The sequence below is a fragment of the Metopolophium dirhodum genome, chromosome 8, assembly GCF_019925205.1.
Source record: "Metopolophium dirhodum isolate CAU chromosome 8, ASM1992520v1, whole genome shotgun sequence".
Taxonomy (NCBI): domain Eukaryota; kingdom Metazoa; phylum Arthropoda; class Insecta; order Hemiptera; family Aphididae; genus Metopolophium; species Metopolophium dirhodum.
The window spans coordinates 27958086-27977235 of record NC_083567.1 but is presented as its reverse complement, the minus strand read 5'-3'; the positions used below and the strand labels follow the sequence as shown (position 1 = coordinate 27977235).

Here is a 19150-nt window from a genome sequence, read left to right as displayed (position 1 = left end):
ATATCTTTTTATAAGCATTTAAAGTTCAAATTTAGCACCATCCATTGCGCAGTGTGTTGTATACTTATCTCTCGATGGTACACAAAATAAATATGAAAATCCACACTGTTGAATAACTTCATAAACAAAACAAACACACAATATAGATCGCTTACAAACATATACGACGGGTCCCTTCTACCACAGTGCTTACGTCCTTAAATATTATTTTACAAAGCGCTGCCTCGGCTCATTTGCTTCATTGGCCTATTATTACGAATATCATAACATCTATTATTTTTATTATTTAATTAGTTGGCGCATACAACAAGTGACTCACTTGTAACCTACTGTACAGCAGAGCGACACCCACTTGCCCACCTTTTTTAATTTTATAAAGTAATTGTGTACCTACATTATATATTTTGTACAATAGAAAATATTATCCAATATCCATACAAGTAAAAAAAAAGTGCAGTCTTAGTGCGTCTAAACAACATTATTTTTTACAATAACCGACACGCGCGTTTCGTTTTCGTGCAAAAAAAATATAAAACAGGTACAATAATTATTAATTAATAATAATAAATTATAAATACTTATACATATTATATACCATAATATATATTATATACACCGCATATAAGTTTTTTATGCGCAAAGTGTTATGCGCTCGGAATGCAAATATATATATATTTTTTTTTATTAACTGGCCGCAACATAGGCCATTGGGTGGTTTTTCAACTGTGAGGGAGGGTACTGTAGGTTGGGTTAACACGTGTGTTTGGTTATAGCAGAATTTCGAATTGAGTAGGTTTCTGCCATGCCCGGTCGGGGGATGGCGGCCTCTCTCTCTATAGAGTCTATAGACAGTTGCCTGCCCAGAGAGGGGAGACGCCCGTGGTCGAGATTCGAACCGGCGACAATCCGCGCCGGAACCGATAGTCCACTCGGCCGGTGTGCACCGTTCTCCTAATGCAAATTGTATGCGTATTATTAAATTTCAAATTATTTAATAAATATTTATCCAGTACAATCTATTAAAGGTGCACGTACATTTTTCAACTGAACTGCTTTTGCGGTTAGGACGAAGACGAATTACTGCAGCTGTCATAAATAATTATTCATTACCTATACGTCCGAAAACAGACCACGGAATATTGTCATCATCACTATTTTAGGTAAGTACTGTGGAGACTTAAAATGACTTGCAATAATTCTAAAACAGGTACTGATATTACAACGTGCAGCACGCTGCATGTTATAATAGTGTACCGCTTGGGTATAACTTACTGAAGTTTAAACTTGAATTTGTGATTGGAAATACGTATAGGTACGTATACGAATAATTGCTCCCGGATGACTGACAGCAATAAATATTATATTTTAATATAATATACTAACTAGATATATATAAGTACAAGTATTATTATTTATTAGAGTTTTTAAGTTTTGATTAGAAAAGTTAATCTTACCGCCTCGGTTATTTTTGCGATACGTAAAAAGTGTTTTAAAACAGTATTTACATTTTAAAGTGATGTTTGCGTAGGTACCTATATTATATTATCGACGAGAAAATCTTTCGACGATTGATTCGAAATTAAAAAAAAAACTGCGACCCACGTACACCATATACGTATGTATATATATATAGGTATGTATAGATGTAGGTATCCTATCTACGCAGGACGCATTTTAAAATTCCGAACGACCCTTTTTTTTATATATACGCTACTGCCGCGAAAATCGTCTTGTAAATCCGCTCTCGTATTACGAGTAAATGAAAAAACCCGGAGGGAAACCCAATGGGTGCGCCCACAAAGCTTGCACCGATCGTGTCGATGTTGCGTATATTATATTATATTATTATTATGAAAGTCGTGCGCACGTGTGTTAGGAGTATAAGGACCGGCCCACTATAGTGTACCTACTTTTATACGATCGCCGCGAATGTGTACCAATAAATTATTATAATGTGTTATTCAGTACCAGATAACTTCGTATATGCGAGATAGGCACGTGCTAGATGTATATTTTTTTTCTTCAATTGTCGCGGTTTATTCGCCGTTTGTCCGTGCGAATGTTTATGGACTTTTGGTACGTTTTTTTTTTTTTAAATTTTTAATCACCGCGGAGTCACGCGAATCATGTGCCTAGGGCTATGTTTGGTTAGATTACCAGCTATATAACCTTGGCTATTCTAGAGCTATATGCACTGTGTCTGTGTGTATTGTATTATACCAGGCTTGGATTCAAGGGGGCCCCTATGGGTGTTTGGGCACCCCATTGAGTTTCTGATAGGAACTATAGAAGAGCTTGGAGACGTTGTTGGGTTCAGGGTTGAGTACTTCGGCTAGGTGATCGGATATTTGGAATTTTCTTCTGGCCTTGTCGTATAATATTCTACATTCAGAATATGTTTTACTGTAAGGGAGACCTCACGACATGAACAATACATTGAGTTCAAAGAGGGGTCTGCTTTCTTCATTAAATGTCCTATCCTAAGACGGTTGATGGAGGTCTCGTGTTTTCTTGTGTGATGTTGACAGCTTCCCTAGGGAAGAGAAAAGGTTAAACGGATTTTTTAATTTTGTTTGGTTTGGTAGACAGTTCATTCCACTCCATTTCACACTGCTGTAATGTGTCATCTTCAATAATGATTGCTCTCTTCGTGTCATTATAGAGAATATAGGGAATATTATGATAATATCTGGGGATGAGTGGGTGAGTTTGGCAGCCGTATCTGCTTGTTCGTTGGCAATTTGGCATCAATGGATCTAAGTGTATGCAATATTTTTTCCAGACTGTTGTGCTATAATATGGGTGTTCTGAATTGTCATGACGATGTTATAGGGGTGTAATGATTTTTCCATTTTTGAGGCTGCTAAGGGTACAGAGGGAGTCGCTAAATATTGTGAATTGTGATATTGCTGTCGTCGACTTTGAAAGCAATATAGGTACTTAATAGCTTTGATAATTGCTACATTATTATTATTATTAAGAATAATACCTATATACTTTATTATATAGGTACCTGCTCAATGATAATGTGTTCATTATTTGGTTGAGTTCATATTAAATGCAAATAAGAGAAATGTTTGACTTCACAGGCTTAAGAAAGGGAGACTGAAAAAGCATTTTAAAACATTACTGATTTCATAATCTTATACCTCGTCTTTATACAGTATATCATTTTGATGAACGTACGCCTTTATCGAAGTCAGCATAACATCCTAAAATTAAAATATTAATACTTAATAGTAATAAGTATGGTAGGCTAACGTTTTTAACGGTTACTTAAATTGTTTGATCAAATTGCATTGTCGAGTCATGCAAAATAGAAGTGAAGTTGAATGTGTTGAATTGAAAACAAATATAATAATTCTATAATACCGCAGTTGGGTCTGAGAACTGGTTATATACCTAGTCGATTATTAATGTTATATAATTCTAATTTCTCGGTCGATAAAAGTTTCATTATAGGTACCTACATTCAGTCGAATAAAATTATCATGTTTTCCGTAATGTAGTTTAAATTTGGCATCTTTACGATAATATTATACACACATGAATCAATCCCTAGAGCAGGCATGTCATATACGCGGCCCTCGGCTTGGTTTTTTAATGGCCCGTTGATAGGTAATAAACTATTAATTGCAAAAATATTATACAATTTTCCTTTTGTGTCACAACTATGTTAGTGAGAGCCGATAGGTATATGCATATGTTACTTTTCTGTCTTTTCTTCTGGTAAACTGTAATCAAATAAGTATTTTATAGTAATGTAAGTAATGAATAATATTAAAAATGTGTATAAAATGTTTTTTTTCAATACATTTTTATGCGCGGCCCGCATAGTAAGCTTTCGATATAATATTTGGGAATTTGGCCCAGTTAATACTTTGAGTTTGACATACCTGTCCTAGAGCTAAGTGCCGTGAGTTCATACTAAAAAAAAAAATATATTGAACTAATTACTGCAAATAAAAGAGGTAGGACTACCACGAATTTATTACTATTTTCAAAAGTAAAAAGTACTAAAAACTTAGTTAAAATTATAATAATAGGCCAAAAAGTTATTTTTATAAACGCCGTTGGTCGTTTCAAGAGAATAAATTATGTCCTGCTTTGTTCTCGTTTAAACTTTAAATAGGTATACCCACCAACGAAGGGGGCATCGTTGATTTTATAATAAAAGTATACCGCAAAAAATGTATCATAATATTAACGGTATAATATTATTTTAAATTATAATATATTATGCACACAGACTTAAAAATTGAGAATGAATTTTTTTTAAATTATTTATGATGTTCAAAATTAAAATGTTCCAACGTATTGCATGTTCTTAGAAGTTTGATACATCTTTAGTAGGAAGGTACATAAAATATATAATACGTTTACAATGTTGAATAATGCTATGTATGTATGTATGTATACAAATATATATGCCTATATATTATATTTTAATATACAACATCGGTCCTGCGCCCGCCAGGTTTTTGATGAAGGCCAAAAAATAATATATTATAAAAATATTACACAATTTGAAAATAATATTTTGGTTATTTTCAATAAAATATCTTGAAATGTTTTATAATTATAATAATATAATTGTATTTCTTTCCTCGGAATCTCCCTCTTCTCTCTAACTAAGCACATTAATTACTATATGTCTCGGCCCACGTAACGTAACAAAAACGTGCAGGTCCTTATTCCTTATTATGTGGCCCAAGAGGAAAAAAAACTAAATATTTTCAGTATGAATGAGATGATGGGTGACTTATGATTGTATATATGAGATGATTGCGTATGTTGTGCCTATATACCGCCCAAACATAGACCATAGTGTAACATTATTGTCAGTTGTCGTTATTTATAGACGCGTGAAAATATTTTTGTATAATAACCTATTTTATAACGAACATTATTTCTGTGCTTTGACTAAATTTTTTGTGACTATTATTTCCAGTCCAATAATTTTCGATATATATAAGAGTAAAGCTCCAGATTATTATATATATATGATTTCCTGTCGTAACGCTTCAACAGCATTGTTATATTAGTAAACGGTCCACTGACGTTGGATAACTTAATGTTATTAGTGTTTGCGAAACAAATAGTTTAAAATATTTCTAGTTATAATTCGATATTAGGTTTATAGTGGTAATAATTTTAATTTTAAATTGTATTTAACTGTGGAAAAATCAATACAAATTGTAATGTCTGCAGATCATGTATATGGTTTCTTCCCATAAATACCGTTTTTAAAAGAAAGCACAAAGACGGAAAGTTAAAATAGTTATATTCTAACAAAAGTTGTTATGCCAGCATTTTAACCGATGTCAAAATATCTCGAGTCAATGAGGTAACTAAACGTCGGTTCTGAGAGAAAAAAAATCAAATGGTTCAATTTAAACTCGACAAAGCATAATAATTATATTTAATAAATGGAGTTTACTCCGTATGAAATAAATAAATAAATATCTATAGAAAAAAAACTAAAACAATTTTAATTGAAATATATAGGGAACTGTAATAGGTACATTATATTTTCAAATACCTACTGTTTACACTCAATAATTAAATTATAAATAAACAGTTAATAAAAGAGTATTGACACTATTGTTTTGTATTGTACTTCGATAAATGTTCAGTAATTTTTACTAATTTTAATGTAATAACAACATTATTAATAGTTCAGAGGGCAGAAATTTGCCATAGAGCTTTAAAATATTCAATCTTACAACGCATATTCATCAGTTTATTTTGTCATTTAAACAAATGCAGGCTAAAATTAATATTAAAATATCCACATGAATAACACTAAACTATAGCTATTCCAACTAAAGACATCAACAACTAAAATTAACCATATTATGTAAATGTAATATAACTATACGACAATTAATTTAAAATGGATGGAATTTGTCACATTTTTTTTCATCGGGAATTGGTTATCGATACCAAGGTTTTAATTTTTGAACTTGTACTTACATTGTGTATACCTACTTTTATTATGTTTATTTTTTAGATTTACTTTAATTTACTGTACCTATACCTATTGGTTTTAATTAAATTAGTTTTAATTATATGCATTTAATATTTCAATTAATATATTATAATAGATAATTAAGTAAACAAAAACACATACTTTTTAGTTAACGCGTCTAACAGACAATGTAGGTAGGTACTATGTTAATTTAAAAATGAAAACTTAACACATATATAACAATTAATATTGTGTACACAGTAAATACTATCTAAATATTAATTAGTACGTGTTGGGTAGAGTTATCGTACGCAACCGTATATCATCGGTGATGGGAGGTAAATGAATGGCTGTTGTTAAACACGACTTTACGAAATCGATTGTTTTGGAAATAGTACTTATACCTACCAAAGTACGTCTATATATCACAAAGGTGAGGAATAAAAGAATACAAGCTCAATTTCGTTACATTTTCAACATAAAATATATTCATTCGGTATATATATCGTTCTATGTTATAAATTAATATCGTTGGTACCGTGGTAGTGTGGTATCGTAGTAGGTACTTCTGAGTTTCCTTCCCTAAATGTTTAGCAAATTTAGTAAAAACATGTGATTTGGGTTTAAGTATATAGGTACCTAGGTGACTATATCGGTATAGTATGAACTTAATATTTTTAATATTATAGGGAAAATGAAATAATAATGTCTCACTGCACCTCGGTATCTCTCCTACTAATAAATTAAGAAAAAAAAATTAAAAAAAAAAAAATTAATCGTTTAAAATATCATAAAGAAATATTCAAAACAACATGTAGGGCTACGATGACGAATTAAGAATGAAGCGTCATTTTTCTCCGTTGAAAATTCACAATCTTTTCCCTCATGCTATTTTTATTGAAATAAAAACGTTTATCATTAACCAAAACTATTGTAAAGGTCTCCGATGAATTAGTCATAGGTATTGAGTTGTATACCTACTTTCAGAATATTATAGTAAAGAAGTTGAAAAACTTACCGTGATCTGCTGATATTTTGCGTTTTGACACTAAAAATTACACTAAAATACGCTGTAAATAAAATTTTTATCATAGTTGGATTCAACGTCAATATACGAGTATACGACTATTTATACCATAGAGTAACATAATATTCAAATCACATGGAGTCATGGAGGTATATACGCGCTGGGACGTGCCGATATCTGTGATAAACTGTTAGAAATACTGAACTCGTCATCTTTCCCCATTCGTCATCTTACCCCACTTTACCATACATATGTAATAACTAATTGAGTTCCAACGATTAGGTTTGTTCTAACCATCTCTGGGCAGCCACATGTCTTGGGCACCACCAGCTACAAAAATCTAGAATAATATAATCAGATATTAATATGTAATTAATGGTAACTGCATTTAGTAAATAAGTCTATATCTGTCAATAGCTACTATTTGCAAAGGTCACTCAGGAATATATGATGGAATCAATGGTTAATTTCTGTTTTGTCTCAGTTCTCACTTATTATATATAAGTAGGCACACGCCGTAAACGTGTAGCACTTTCTTACCGTCTGTTCAATTTGTTGAGACATATTTTACTCCACTAATTGGTTTGCATTGGCCCTACATTGCGTTTTCCTCCGTGGCAGAAAATAGTATGCTTAATATCTGAGAAGAAAATATTCTAAAATGCGAGGTCTCACCAGATATTTTATGTATTATTGATTTTACAGGGGCAGGCAGGGGGAAGTTTCCAGTGAATTTTACTACTATAGGCTAGGAAGTTTACGGAAATAGTAAACCAAATCAAATTATGTGATTAATAAAATCAAACATTTTTTTCTTGCGAAGATTATTAGCATATCATTGTATAAAGTTATTTTCGTAGGTGTACCTACTTGGTGAAAATGGTTGCACATCCTGTTTTATTTTAATGATATAGGTAAGCTTGCAAGCTTGCAAAGCTTACTCATGAGTAACATTATACAAAGTCCTTTAAAAAGGTATTAGATCTTATAGATTCAGTTTCTTCTGTATTCGAGCTTTTCACTTCATAGTTCATACGCCCACATTTTAAGTCTTAATTTCTCAGAAACTTCACAACCTATAACGGTGATATTTCTAAATTGTTAATTACAAATATTTTACTTTGTATTTGTAGATTTTTATATCGAACACATTATACAATCTGTGAACGTCTCTATTATAGTTATTAATGATATTTCTTCCTGGTGCAACTGTCGGAACTTGTTGGAACTTCGATCCAGTTTTCTGCAGATTTATTTTATTGAATTCAGAATTTATTATAACACGGTGGGTTTGATTAGCACAATCTGACACTTTATCAATTTTAAAATTAATACTTTTACAATAATCTTTTAGTTACTATAAATAATATATAGGTACCCATAATATACGGTAAACGCTCAATTTCTCTTTAAAGGTATTTACTTTCTAGAAATATCTCACTTATAAGTTATAGTTAAATTACTATAGTGTTATAACAGCACCGACATTGTAGCAAACTCGATACAGCTGTATAAATTGTAACATTATAACATATTATCAGTGGCGCATATTATTGTGTTATAGTGTATTAGGTACCTATACAACAAACTACGGTGCGATAATTTTAGAAGTTTGTAAAGCGTTCAATTTTAAAACGCAGACAATTTCATTCACGAGCAAATTGTTTTATTTTAGATCATATTATATTTAAGTCATAATCACATTTGTTTTCGTCGTGTGTGTTCAATACAAAATTCGGTCGCTGTACCTAACCTATATATAGGTACTATTATTTCAGGACCATTTTTTGAAATACTTAGAATTTGTATATCATTTAAGGAGGTTCCTTTATTCCTGTTGTCCTGTGAAGATAAAAACTAACCTTTTATATAACCCAACCAGATCCCGCTAACGGCAGCGAACCAACATCCAACGGTCAGGCGGGGTGCGATAGCACTTAAGGACGGCTAGAATTCATCGGAAATATCTTTCTTTTCCTTACACCAGTGGCGTGTCGAAGGTATTATTTTGGAGCAATTGCTCCATCAAATTTTTGGTTGGTGGGTGGTCCCCCTGCCACAAAATACTTGAGCCACCTAGGTGACTAGGTATACTGTAGAAATATCATATCCGATTATAAAAATCGTTACAAATGTACGCATAATTTGTACATTTTTAATTTAAACTTTTTTGCTGAGTTGGAAATGCCGTTATAAACATCAATGGTGGTGGGTGGGCGGGTACCTTGTATACATTTTTGCTCCTCACCAAAAATGAGTTCAACATGCTACTGCCTTACACTGTGTTTTTATTAAGATCTACAACAGTGGAAAACCACTTTGTCCAACGGCGATTTGTTTAAGAAGAACACAACTACACAACTATGCTTTAATATTCATTTCTATGAAAAATTTTATACTATTTAGTATAAATACGTATTTATTTTGAGGAATTTAAATGAATCAACACTCCTTTATATACGTATATAAATTCGAATCATTTCTTTAAAGTGTAAATAATAACAATCTTAACCCCTTTAAAAATAAAATTAAAGGATAACAATAAATTTCACTTTGAAACTATAAATTGATAATTAAATTATGATGATTGAAAATATAGATGTGTCTAAATCAAAATTCAAACGATTAGGTCCTAACTTATTAAATTTATTATATTATTAAAGGTAATAATCGTTAAAAATATGTAATATTACTTATAATGTAGAGTAGTTTATTATATCATCATACTTAGTGGCTAGTGCACTGCCAAATTAAATACTAAAATCAAAAACTACTCGTTATTGACTCGTTAAAATTCAACATGTTGAAATTACCTCATCTGCTTGATAACTTACAGGAAAAAAAGGATGATTCTCATTTGAAAAAAATTGTTTGGTAGCTACTGTCACAGCACACAGGAGTACGGGACTAAACTTTAACGGTTTAATAAATCGGTTTAACAAAAAGCTGAATAAATTGATAGTTAAAAAAAAAATGGGAGTGAGCATACCTACTTGGTAATCACACTACAGTGTGCCTACAATAAACTAGGTCTTAAAATAATGTGATGTGTATTTATGTCCTTCCTGCAATTATGTTAACGGTTAATAACAGTAACAGACAGTGGCCGAACGATACATACCTACGAAATTTCTAATCGGCGTTCGCCCGGAGTCAAACGCGCAAGGACTTGTGGAAATGGTATGAACAAAAATGGCTGCAGACAAAAACGAGAAACACCGAACGGCAGACGTGAACAATATATTATTATGATGATGTTTTGATGGAACCGGAGCGAGGAGTAACGAAAAATGCCTTCAGAATTCCAAAAACAAAAATTTGCATTAAATTGATTGTTAGAAAAAAAAAATGGCAGCAGTGAGCCACACTCGGCAATCACGCTGTGTACCTATACAATAAACTCGGTGTTAAAATGATGTGGTACACCACCGGCGAAAAACGTATAATGATGACGGGTGTGTTAATGACGATACTTTATAGCTACATGCACAGTTATTACACCACACGCCAAAATCAGGGCGCATGTAGACTCCGCCACAAGTACCTTTTTTTACTTGTAAACTCCGCCAGTAAAAAAAAACAGGTAAAATTGGGATTATGTAAACTCCGCCACTGAAAAATATCAGGTAAAATTGAGGTCATGTAAACTCCGCCAGTGAAGAAAATCAATTAACAGTATACAATATTAATATAATCATTATATTATAAAAAAAAAAAGTGATAATAATAATAATTAGTAGTCGTCCTCATTAAAATATGATAGTTATAGAAGCCAAATATAAATAAAATTAAAAATTATCTAACGGATAAGAGCATACAATTGATATAATATAATATTCATAATTTTCATAATATTAATTAATAATCGTCCACATTAAAATATAATAGTTATAAGTAAATAATACATTTGACAAAATTAAAAATTACTAACCTAACTGCTAAGAGCATACAATTGATATAATATAATATTCATAATAAAACTGGTGGAGTTTACAACACAGACAGCATTTTGTAATAATAGTATTATAATAACGTTGTTGCGCCGTCAGCACTTACGTTAACAGCAGTTTACTGACGACTCGCGGATGTGTGGGAGCAAGTGAGAAAGATCCAAAAATAATGTTTCACAATATAATATATATAATTATTTGATACGTACAAGTACAACACACTAAATACAATAAAGGGACAATGCCGAAGACGTCTCTTCAAACAAATGCCATATAATAATTATAATAAATAACGGACGCACACAGGTGCACAATATACAAATAAATAAGAATACAATAATAATATAATATATATATTAACGATACCGCTGGTCACCGTTTGTGGACATCGGGATCCCACGACGATTGGCGAAATATCTTCGGAATGACGGCCCTGGTGTAAACAGCCGGGCAGGGGTTAGGTCACTGACCTCTCGCAAGATGCGTAACCACGACGCGACGTAGAATGAACGATCGGCGCAGGTATATAATAATAATTATATTAAAATGATTAACGACCACGGGCACGGCGACCAATACCGGACGGCGGTGCGAAAGATGGCAACACGCGTGCGAAGAACACGACACGTTTTACGGGCGGCACAGAAGGGTACGCACACGAAAAGACTCAACCACGAGGTTTTGTGGTCGGCACACCCGAACAAAACGTGCACACGTCGGAACGGAACGAACGGTCCGACCGCAGGAAAAAGACAGCGACGGCCGGGCCGCGGACAACCGGTGGTCAGCGAAGCCGATCGCCAAAAGTTCGCGCAAGCGCACTTCGGCGTCGGAACGTCAGCGGGGTGACAACAAGTGTCAAACGGACACACTGTTCGTAATAGGCACGAAAAGGCTCAAGTTCGAACATCCTCCCCCTATGGGAGGCCTGGCCTCACATATCGTGGAGTAACAGTAGTCGACAGCGCAGGAACCGTGGTGCATATCCCAACATTGAATCCGATCTTCGTGACGGCGGTTATCGTTAATACAAAAAAAAATTCATCACATATGGTGAACATATAGTTATTATAATAATGAACATAAGACCAGGAGAAATACATATGATATAAAATATAAAACAAAATATTAGGTAACAATATATGTACAATGTACATATATGTATAATAAATAGAAAAAATACAAAGTATAATATAAATAAAAAATAATTAATAATCAAAAAAAAAATGTTTTTTTTTGTTTTATATATCTACCAATGGGTCATTGAGCATTTGCCCAACACTAAGCGATTGACAACATCTTTGGTAATCGCGCGTAGCATAAAAAATTAAACGGGTGAGCTGAAGCAATGTGCTGAAACGTCGGCACGCATGGTACCCACAAGGTCCCTGTACCTAACGCGACAAGAAGAACATTACTTGGTGGGTAACAGCACGAGTTTAACCACTGGTCGTACGACGCTACCTGCTTGCGTTATAACTCGAGCGACACGGACATGACCATCAGTACCTGGAAACAACTCTACTATACGACCGAGTCGCCACCTTAGGGGGGGGCTTTGGTTGTCTACTACCACGACCATATCGTCCACCTTCACATTGGGGACACCCTTGGTCCACTTGGACCTCTCCTGTAGCGTAGTCAGATACTCAGAGGACCAACGGCGCCAAAAAGACTGATGGCACTGATCCATCAACTTCCACCGATCGGTTAAACTACGGGCGGGCTCTGGACCCGATCTAGGCGGAACGGTAAGAAGCGGTTGACCTATTAAAAAATGACTAGGCGTCAAACACTCGAGATCATGCGGATCCGTCGAGGCGGGCGTGAGCGGACGCGAGTTTAAAACGGCCTCTACGCGCGCTAATATGGTCGTAAACTCTTCGTACGTGAAGATGTGTGTCCCTATGACTCGTATTAAAAGGCGTTTCGTCGATCGCACCGCCGCTTCCCATAAGCCTCCGAAATGGGGGGGGCTAGGCGGATTGAAGTGCCACTCGCAGATAGCACGCGAATTGGCGATAGCGGCCCGGCCCTCCGGGCTGTGGATAAGCGCGCGTAATTTCTTATCAGCCCCGACGAAATTAGTGCCGCAGTCCGAGAACACGTCGCTTGGTAAACCTCGACGGGCAATAAAACGATCGAACGCAGCTAGAAAGGCGTCGGTCGACAGGTCGGTCACCACTTCGAGGTGGACAGCTTTCGTAGTGAAACAAATAAAAACCGCAATATAAATTTTGAAAATGCGGGATCTGCGTAGTCTAGTTTCGCGCATTTGTAGGGGGCCCGCATAATCAACGCCTACACGTTCGAAGGGTCGTCGCTGTTGGACACGAGTGTCGGGCAAGTCTGCCATTAACGGCTGTACGCGTTTAGCATCAAACCGCACACAAACCGAACAGTTTGTAATAATACTATGCAACACCGATCGAAGCGATATGATCCAAAATCGACGTGAAATAAGCGCGGTAAGAACTCGCGGGCCCGCATGACAAGTCACCAGGTGCCAACGATGGCACAATAAATATGCGTAATACGAACGCTTGGCCAACAAAATCGGATGCTTGCAATCATAAGTTAATAATGAATGCCGCAGGCGTCCGCCAACGCGGATGACACCGTCCGGGTCTATAAAGGGTGCTAAACGAGCAAGCGGCTTGGACGAAACATGTTTACCTGTCGACAATTCATGTAACAGCACGGCGAAATGTACGCGCTGTGACTCAGCCTCTAATATACGAGCGGCGTTATCTAGTTCCGACTTTTGCAAATATGCGGGCGCGATGTGGTCCGGTTGTCGACGTACTCGACGAATACCGGCGGCAATAAACCGGCGCATATACGCCACTACTCGTAACATACGGTCGTAACTAGAAAAACGATTAAACCATTCGACTTTAATTTCGTCAACACGGGCGGCGCAGGACACTGGACGAAGTTCGGGCAGGTCACATAACGGTAGCGGCGAACGAGCATCATCCCATTCCGATGGGTCGCCGTACGCTAGTTGTGGGCCGTGCCAATACAATTTGTGCTGCGCTAGAGCAGCCGGCATGATGCCACGCGACGCGCAGTCGGCGGGGTTATTGACCGAGTCAACATGCCGCCATCGACAATCCGGCAGTAAATTGCGAACTTGGTGCACTCGATTCGACACATAAATTTTAAATGCTTCGTGCGGGGCACTTAACCATGATAACACTATCGTGGAATCTGACCACGCATTTATACCGACAATATTAAGTTGCGGGGCCAAAATGTCGCGGACGCGACTTAACCATCGAGCCAATAACAGCGCGGCGTTTAATTCTAGTCGGGGGATGGTTAATGATTTTATGGGCGCTAATTTAGTTTTTGTACCAATTAAAAATACGGACGCGTTAACATCGACGTCAGCCATGCGCACATACACGACCGCCGCGTAGCCGAGTTGCGAGGCGTCACAAAATCCAATTAAATAGCACGGCGCGCCGCGACTCGAGTTCAAATGACGCGGAACCCGAATATTTAATAACGACGGTAAGTCGGAGACGAACGCGATCCATTCGTCGTGAATATTGTTTGGTAAAGGCTCATCCCAAGTCATGCCAAGTTGCCAGGTACGCTGCATTATAGACTTAGCTAAAAATACCGCGGGAGCGAACACACCTAGCGGGTCGAATATACGCGCTACTAAAGAAAGAATGCCACGTTTAGTGCATACGGGTGCTGAGTCGAGACTTAACGCGCAACAGAAAAAATCCCCCTCGGGATGCCATTGTAAGCCGAGCACCTTGGTACCGTAGCCGTCGACCGATTCGAATGGCATAGGCGCACACACGCGATCTGCGGCTGATACCGCGTCTAAAACGCGTGGCGTATTTGACGCCCACTTTTTCAGTTCTAATCCCGATTTGTTCATAACAGAGATTAAATCGGACTGCAATTTTAATACGTTCGAAATTGTATCTGCCCCGTCGCAAATGTCGTCGACATAGGTTTGACGTGTCAACGCATTACCCACAAACTCGAAATTATCGCAATCATCGGATGCGATAGTTTGTAACACGCGTAGAGCGAGATAAGGCGCGCAATTTACGCCGTACGTGACGGTATTTAGCTCATATTCTACAAGTGCGTCGTGTGGCGACGGTCGCCATAAAATATGTTGGAATTGACGATATTCCGGTAAAATTAATATTTGTCTATACATTTTGCAGATGTCGGTCGTAAAAACGTACTTGGGGACCCGAAATCTAGTCAAAATGTCGACTATGTCCTGTTGTAATTTAGGACCGGTAAACAAACAATTATTCAATGACGGTCCGCGACTACTTTGCGCGGAAGCGTCGAATACAACGCGTATTTTATTTTCGTCGATCGCCGGACGGTACACCGCATGGTGCGGAATAAAATAACGTCCCGGGGACGTTGCGACGGACATATGACCTAGCGAAATGTATTCCGACATGAATTGGACATATAAAGATTTTAATTGAGGGCTTGTAGCCAATTTACGTTCGAGTGCGTCAAAACGGCGCACCGCGAGTTCGCGGGACCCGACAAATGTATCAGCTGACGGCGGAGCACGAAAGGGCAACGGTACCGAAAAACGGCCACACGGCAAACGTATAGACTGTTCACAAAATAATTTTTCACAACGCCCCTCGTCCGTGAACGTCGCGGGCGCAGCCGCTGGCTCCTCAACCTGCCAGAACCGTTCCATTAACCCTTCAATGGAAACAGTCATAGCGACCGGCACCGATTGATACGGGTGAGCCTCTCGGGCGTCCACTGGACCGATTAAGATCCAACCAAAGACCGAACTAAACGCCGTAGGTAAAGCTTTGTCCACCGAAAATTTTCGACCGTCCATTATTGACGCATATACGTCGCCGCCTAATAATATGTCAATAGGTGAAGTGATATCGAATGACGGGTCGGCGAGCGCGAGGTTAGAGTACCTCTCTTTAATGCTCGAGTGTAGCGTTGTTCGAGGCAAGTCACTCGTTATGGCGGGCAACACCCACGCATTTATGGAAAGCACAGGTTCGGACGCAAACCGCGGCTGTACGTTACATTCAACGCGACCTTGGACATTTACTACGGGAACTCCGGATAAACCGCTTATCGGGGCAGTCCAACGGGAACGCTTAAGGCCTAACCGATCGGCACACGCACTCGTAACGGCGCTTATCTGCGACGCGCAATCAATTAATGCGCGCATTGTTTGCCACGACCCGGAACGATCGCGCATATGCACTAGCGCGGTACCTAAAATTATAGACGACGCCTGGTGTGGAGGGGGACGCGGCAAGGACGCGCATAACGACGCCTCGGCAGCCGGTGACTCGTTTCGAACATCGTGATCTCTACTGGACGATATACTATGATGAAGAAGCGAGTGGTGTTTACGCGTGCAGTTCTGACAACTCGATTTAGCATTACATTTGGGAGCCCAGTGCTCGTCACTAAAGCAATTAAAGCATAATTTTTTATCGCGCGTCCATCGAGCGCGCTCGTCGGGACCCCAATTTTTAAACCGCGCACACGATGTTAGTGCGTGCGTACCCGCACAACATGGGCACGTACTATTTGACTTGGACGTGACTAAAGACGTCAACCGAGGCTTCCCTGCGTAATCTCCCCCCTTTCGGAACTGACCTGTCGACTTTGACGGCGCATTATTAGTACTACTTTTGTGGGATTCGCCCACAACTTCGAGAATGGCCACTCGGGACCGGAGAAAGTCTAATAATTGTCCTATCGACGGGTAATCGACTGTACTATTCGCTTCAAATAATTTGCGGGTAGAAACTGGTAAACGTCGAAACGCTATAGAAAATAAAATAAAAGACCCAGAGTCTGGTATTTTTAGCGCGTCTAATAATGAGATGGATTCACTGAACGTGCCTACAAATGTGTTCAAGTCGTTAAGCGACTCTTGTGTCATGGCCGACGATTGCAGTAGCTTGTCGACGAGTGACGTGGCGACCAAACGCGGTCGATTAAATTTGTCAGATAAGGTGCTCATTACTAACTCGTAATTGTCCGCCGACACCGGTATGCCTCGGACAGCGTCGGCTGCGGCACCTTTTAGACAACCTATTAGATAGTACATCTTATCGATGTTTGATAAATTAGATCGCTTATGGACAAGCGCGGAAAATCTATCGCGAAAATTGGGCCACGATCGGTAATCACCCTCGAACGAGGGTAGAGGTATATCAGGTAAGCGGGAGAGTGACTTAACCGGATCCTCGCGCGATTTCTGGACACTTAATGTCCCCTCTCGGAGATACGACAAGTCGACGGCGTCGGCACCTGTCGGGATTAACCGCTGGGCGATATTTTTAGCCGAGTTAATTAGTTGGCGTACCTCCGCTATCATGTCGGGTGAATAGTCGGCGAGCTTATCGGACGCCGCTAAAAGGTCTAATACGGAATCGTCATCCGTCCGAAATTGAAACCATAGCGCGTCTAAATCAGCCGCGTTTAACGCAAACTCTGAGGCTAGATCAGGCTCTGATTGTACGCGCAACGCCATAGTATGTATAGCTCGAATCTGCGATATAATGGTAGTACGCTTTACTTTAGCACGCGCGAGCAGGCGCGAAGTACGCTCAATGTCTTTCTCGTCTGTCATTACGAGCGAAGTGTATTATAATATAAATATATAAATAGAATATATAATCCAAATACAAATAAAAAATAAAAATAAATTATGTCGCCTATAAGCACCGTAGGAAACACTATGTGGATACCAGCCCACCAAAATCCAGCACACCGCTACCGAACCCCCACAAAGGTCGGATAACCACGCTCTGCTACCAAAAATGTTGCGCCGTCAGCACTTACGTTAACAGCAGTTTACTGACGACTCGCGGATGTGTGGGAGCAAGTGAGAAAGATCCAAAAATAATGTTTCACAATATAATATATATAATTATTTGATACGTACAAGTACAACACACTAAATACAATAAAGGGACAATGCCGAAGACGTCTCTTCAAACAAATGCCATATAATAATTATAATAAATAACGGACGCACACAGGTGCACAATATACAAATAAATAAGAATACAATAATAATATAATATATATATTAACGATACCGCTGGTCACCGTTTGTGGACATCGGGATCCCACGACGATTGGCGAAATATCTTCGGAATGACGGCCCTGGTGTAAACAGCCGGGCAGGGGTTAGGTCACTGACCTCTCGCAAGATGCGTAACCACGACGCGACGTAGAATGAACGATCGGCGCAGGTATATAATAATAATTATATTAAAATGATTAACGACCACGGGCACGGCGACCAATACCGGACGGCGGTGCGAAAGATGGCAACACGCGTGCGAAGAACACGACACGTTTTACGGGCGGCACAGAAGGGTACGCACACGAAAAGACTCAACCACGAGGTTTTGTGGTCGGCACACCCGAACAAAACGTGCACACGTCGGAACGGAACGAACGGTCCGACCGCAGGAAAAAGACAGCGACGGCCGGGCCGCGGACAACCGGTGGTCAGCGAAGCCGATCGCCAAAAGTTCGCGCAAGCGCACTTCGGCGTCGGAACGTCAGCGGGGTGACAACAAGTGTCAAACGGACACACTGTTCGTAATAGGCACGAAAAGGCTCAAGTTCGAACAAACGTTATACTAATATTATTCGTTATTACAATGTTATGATAATATTACTAATCAAAAAATTGCTGTCTGGGAATAGACCTAACCTTTTAACTACCTTTTTATCTAACCGGTATTCTGGCGGAGTTTACAATCGCCCCCAAAATCAATATGCCCCAATAATACCCATTTCAATATTATATAATTATCATCAACAACGACGATTATTATGTCTGCGCGTGCTCTCCAACGCGTATTACAATATTATTATTCGTCGCGTCATTATATACATGCGCGCGCACGCGCACACAACATAGGTAGGCGGTGGTATTCATGTATATTTACGACCACGTTCCACTTGACAATATAATATTATTATGCGCTGTCGAAAGGGATTCCTTTGGGTGAAAAAAAAAAAAAAAAAAACACTAATGAAAAATTCAAGGAAACCAATCACCGCGGCTTATACGTGTGCATAGCCGTTATTCATAAACGCGGGTGTTATATATATATAAGTACGTATTATTATCATATTGTATGGGTATATTAAAATATAATATTATACAATGTACGCGGCGCAAAGTAT

At 38.2% G+C, this 19150-nt stretch overlaps 1 protein-coding gene across 1 annotated transcript; it reads right to left on the bottom strand.

Annotated features, from left to right (window-relative positions):
* Positions 1 to 12362: 12362 nt before the first annotated feature.
* On the bottom strand, positions 12363 to 17573 carry LOC132951396 (uncharacterized). Its single transcript, XM_061023207.1, has one exon. The coding sequence runs from the start codon at positions 17571 to 17573 to the stop codon at positions 12363 to 12365; it is 5211 nt and encodes a 1736-aa protein (XP_060879190.1).
* Between the last annotated feature and the right edge of the window lie 1577 nt (positions 17574 to 19150).

Bases quoted from the DNA above. Each gene is read 5' to 3' on its own strand.
- LOC132951396 (XM_061023207.1), bottom strand. From the start codon at position 17,573: ATGACAGACGAGAAAGACATTGAGCGTACTTCGCGCCTGCTCGCGCGT.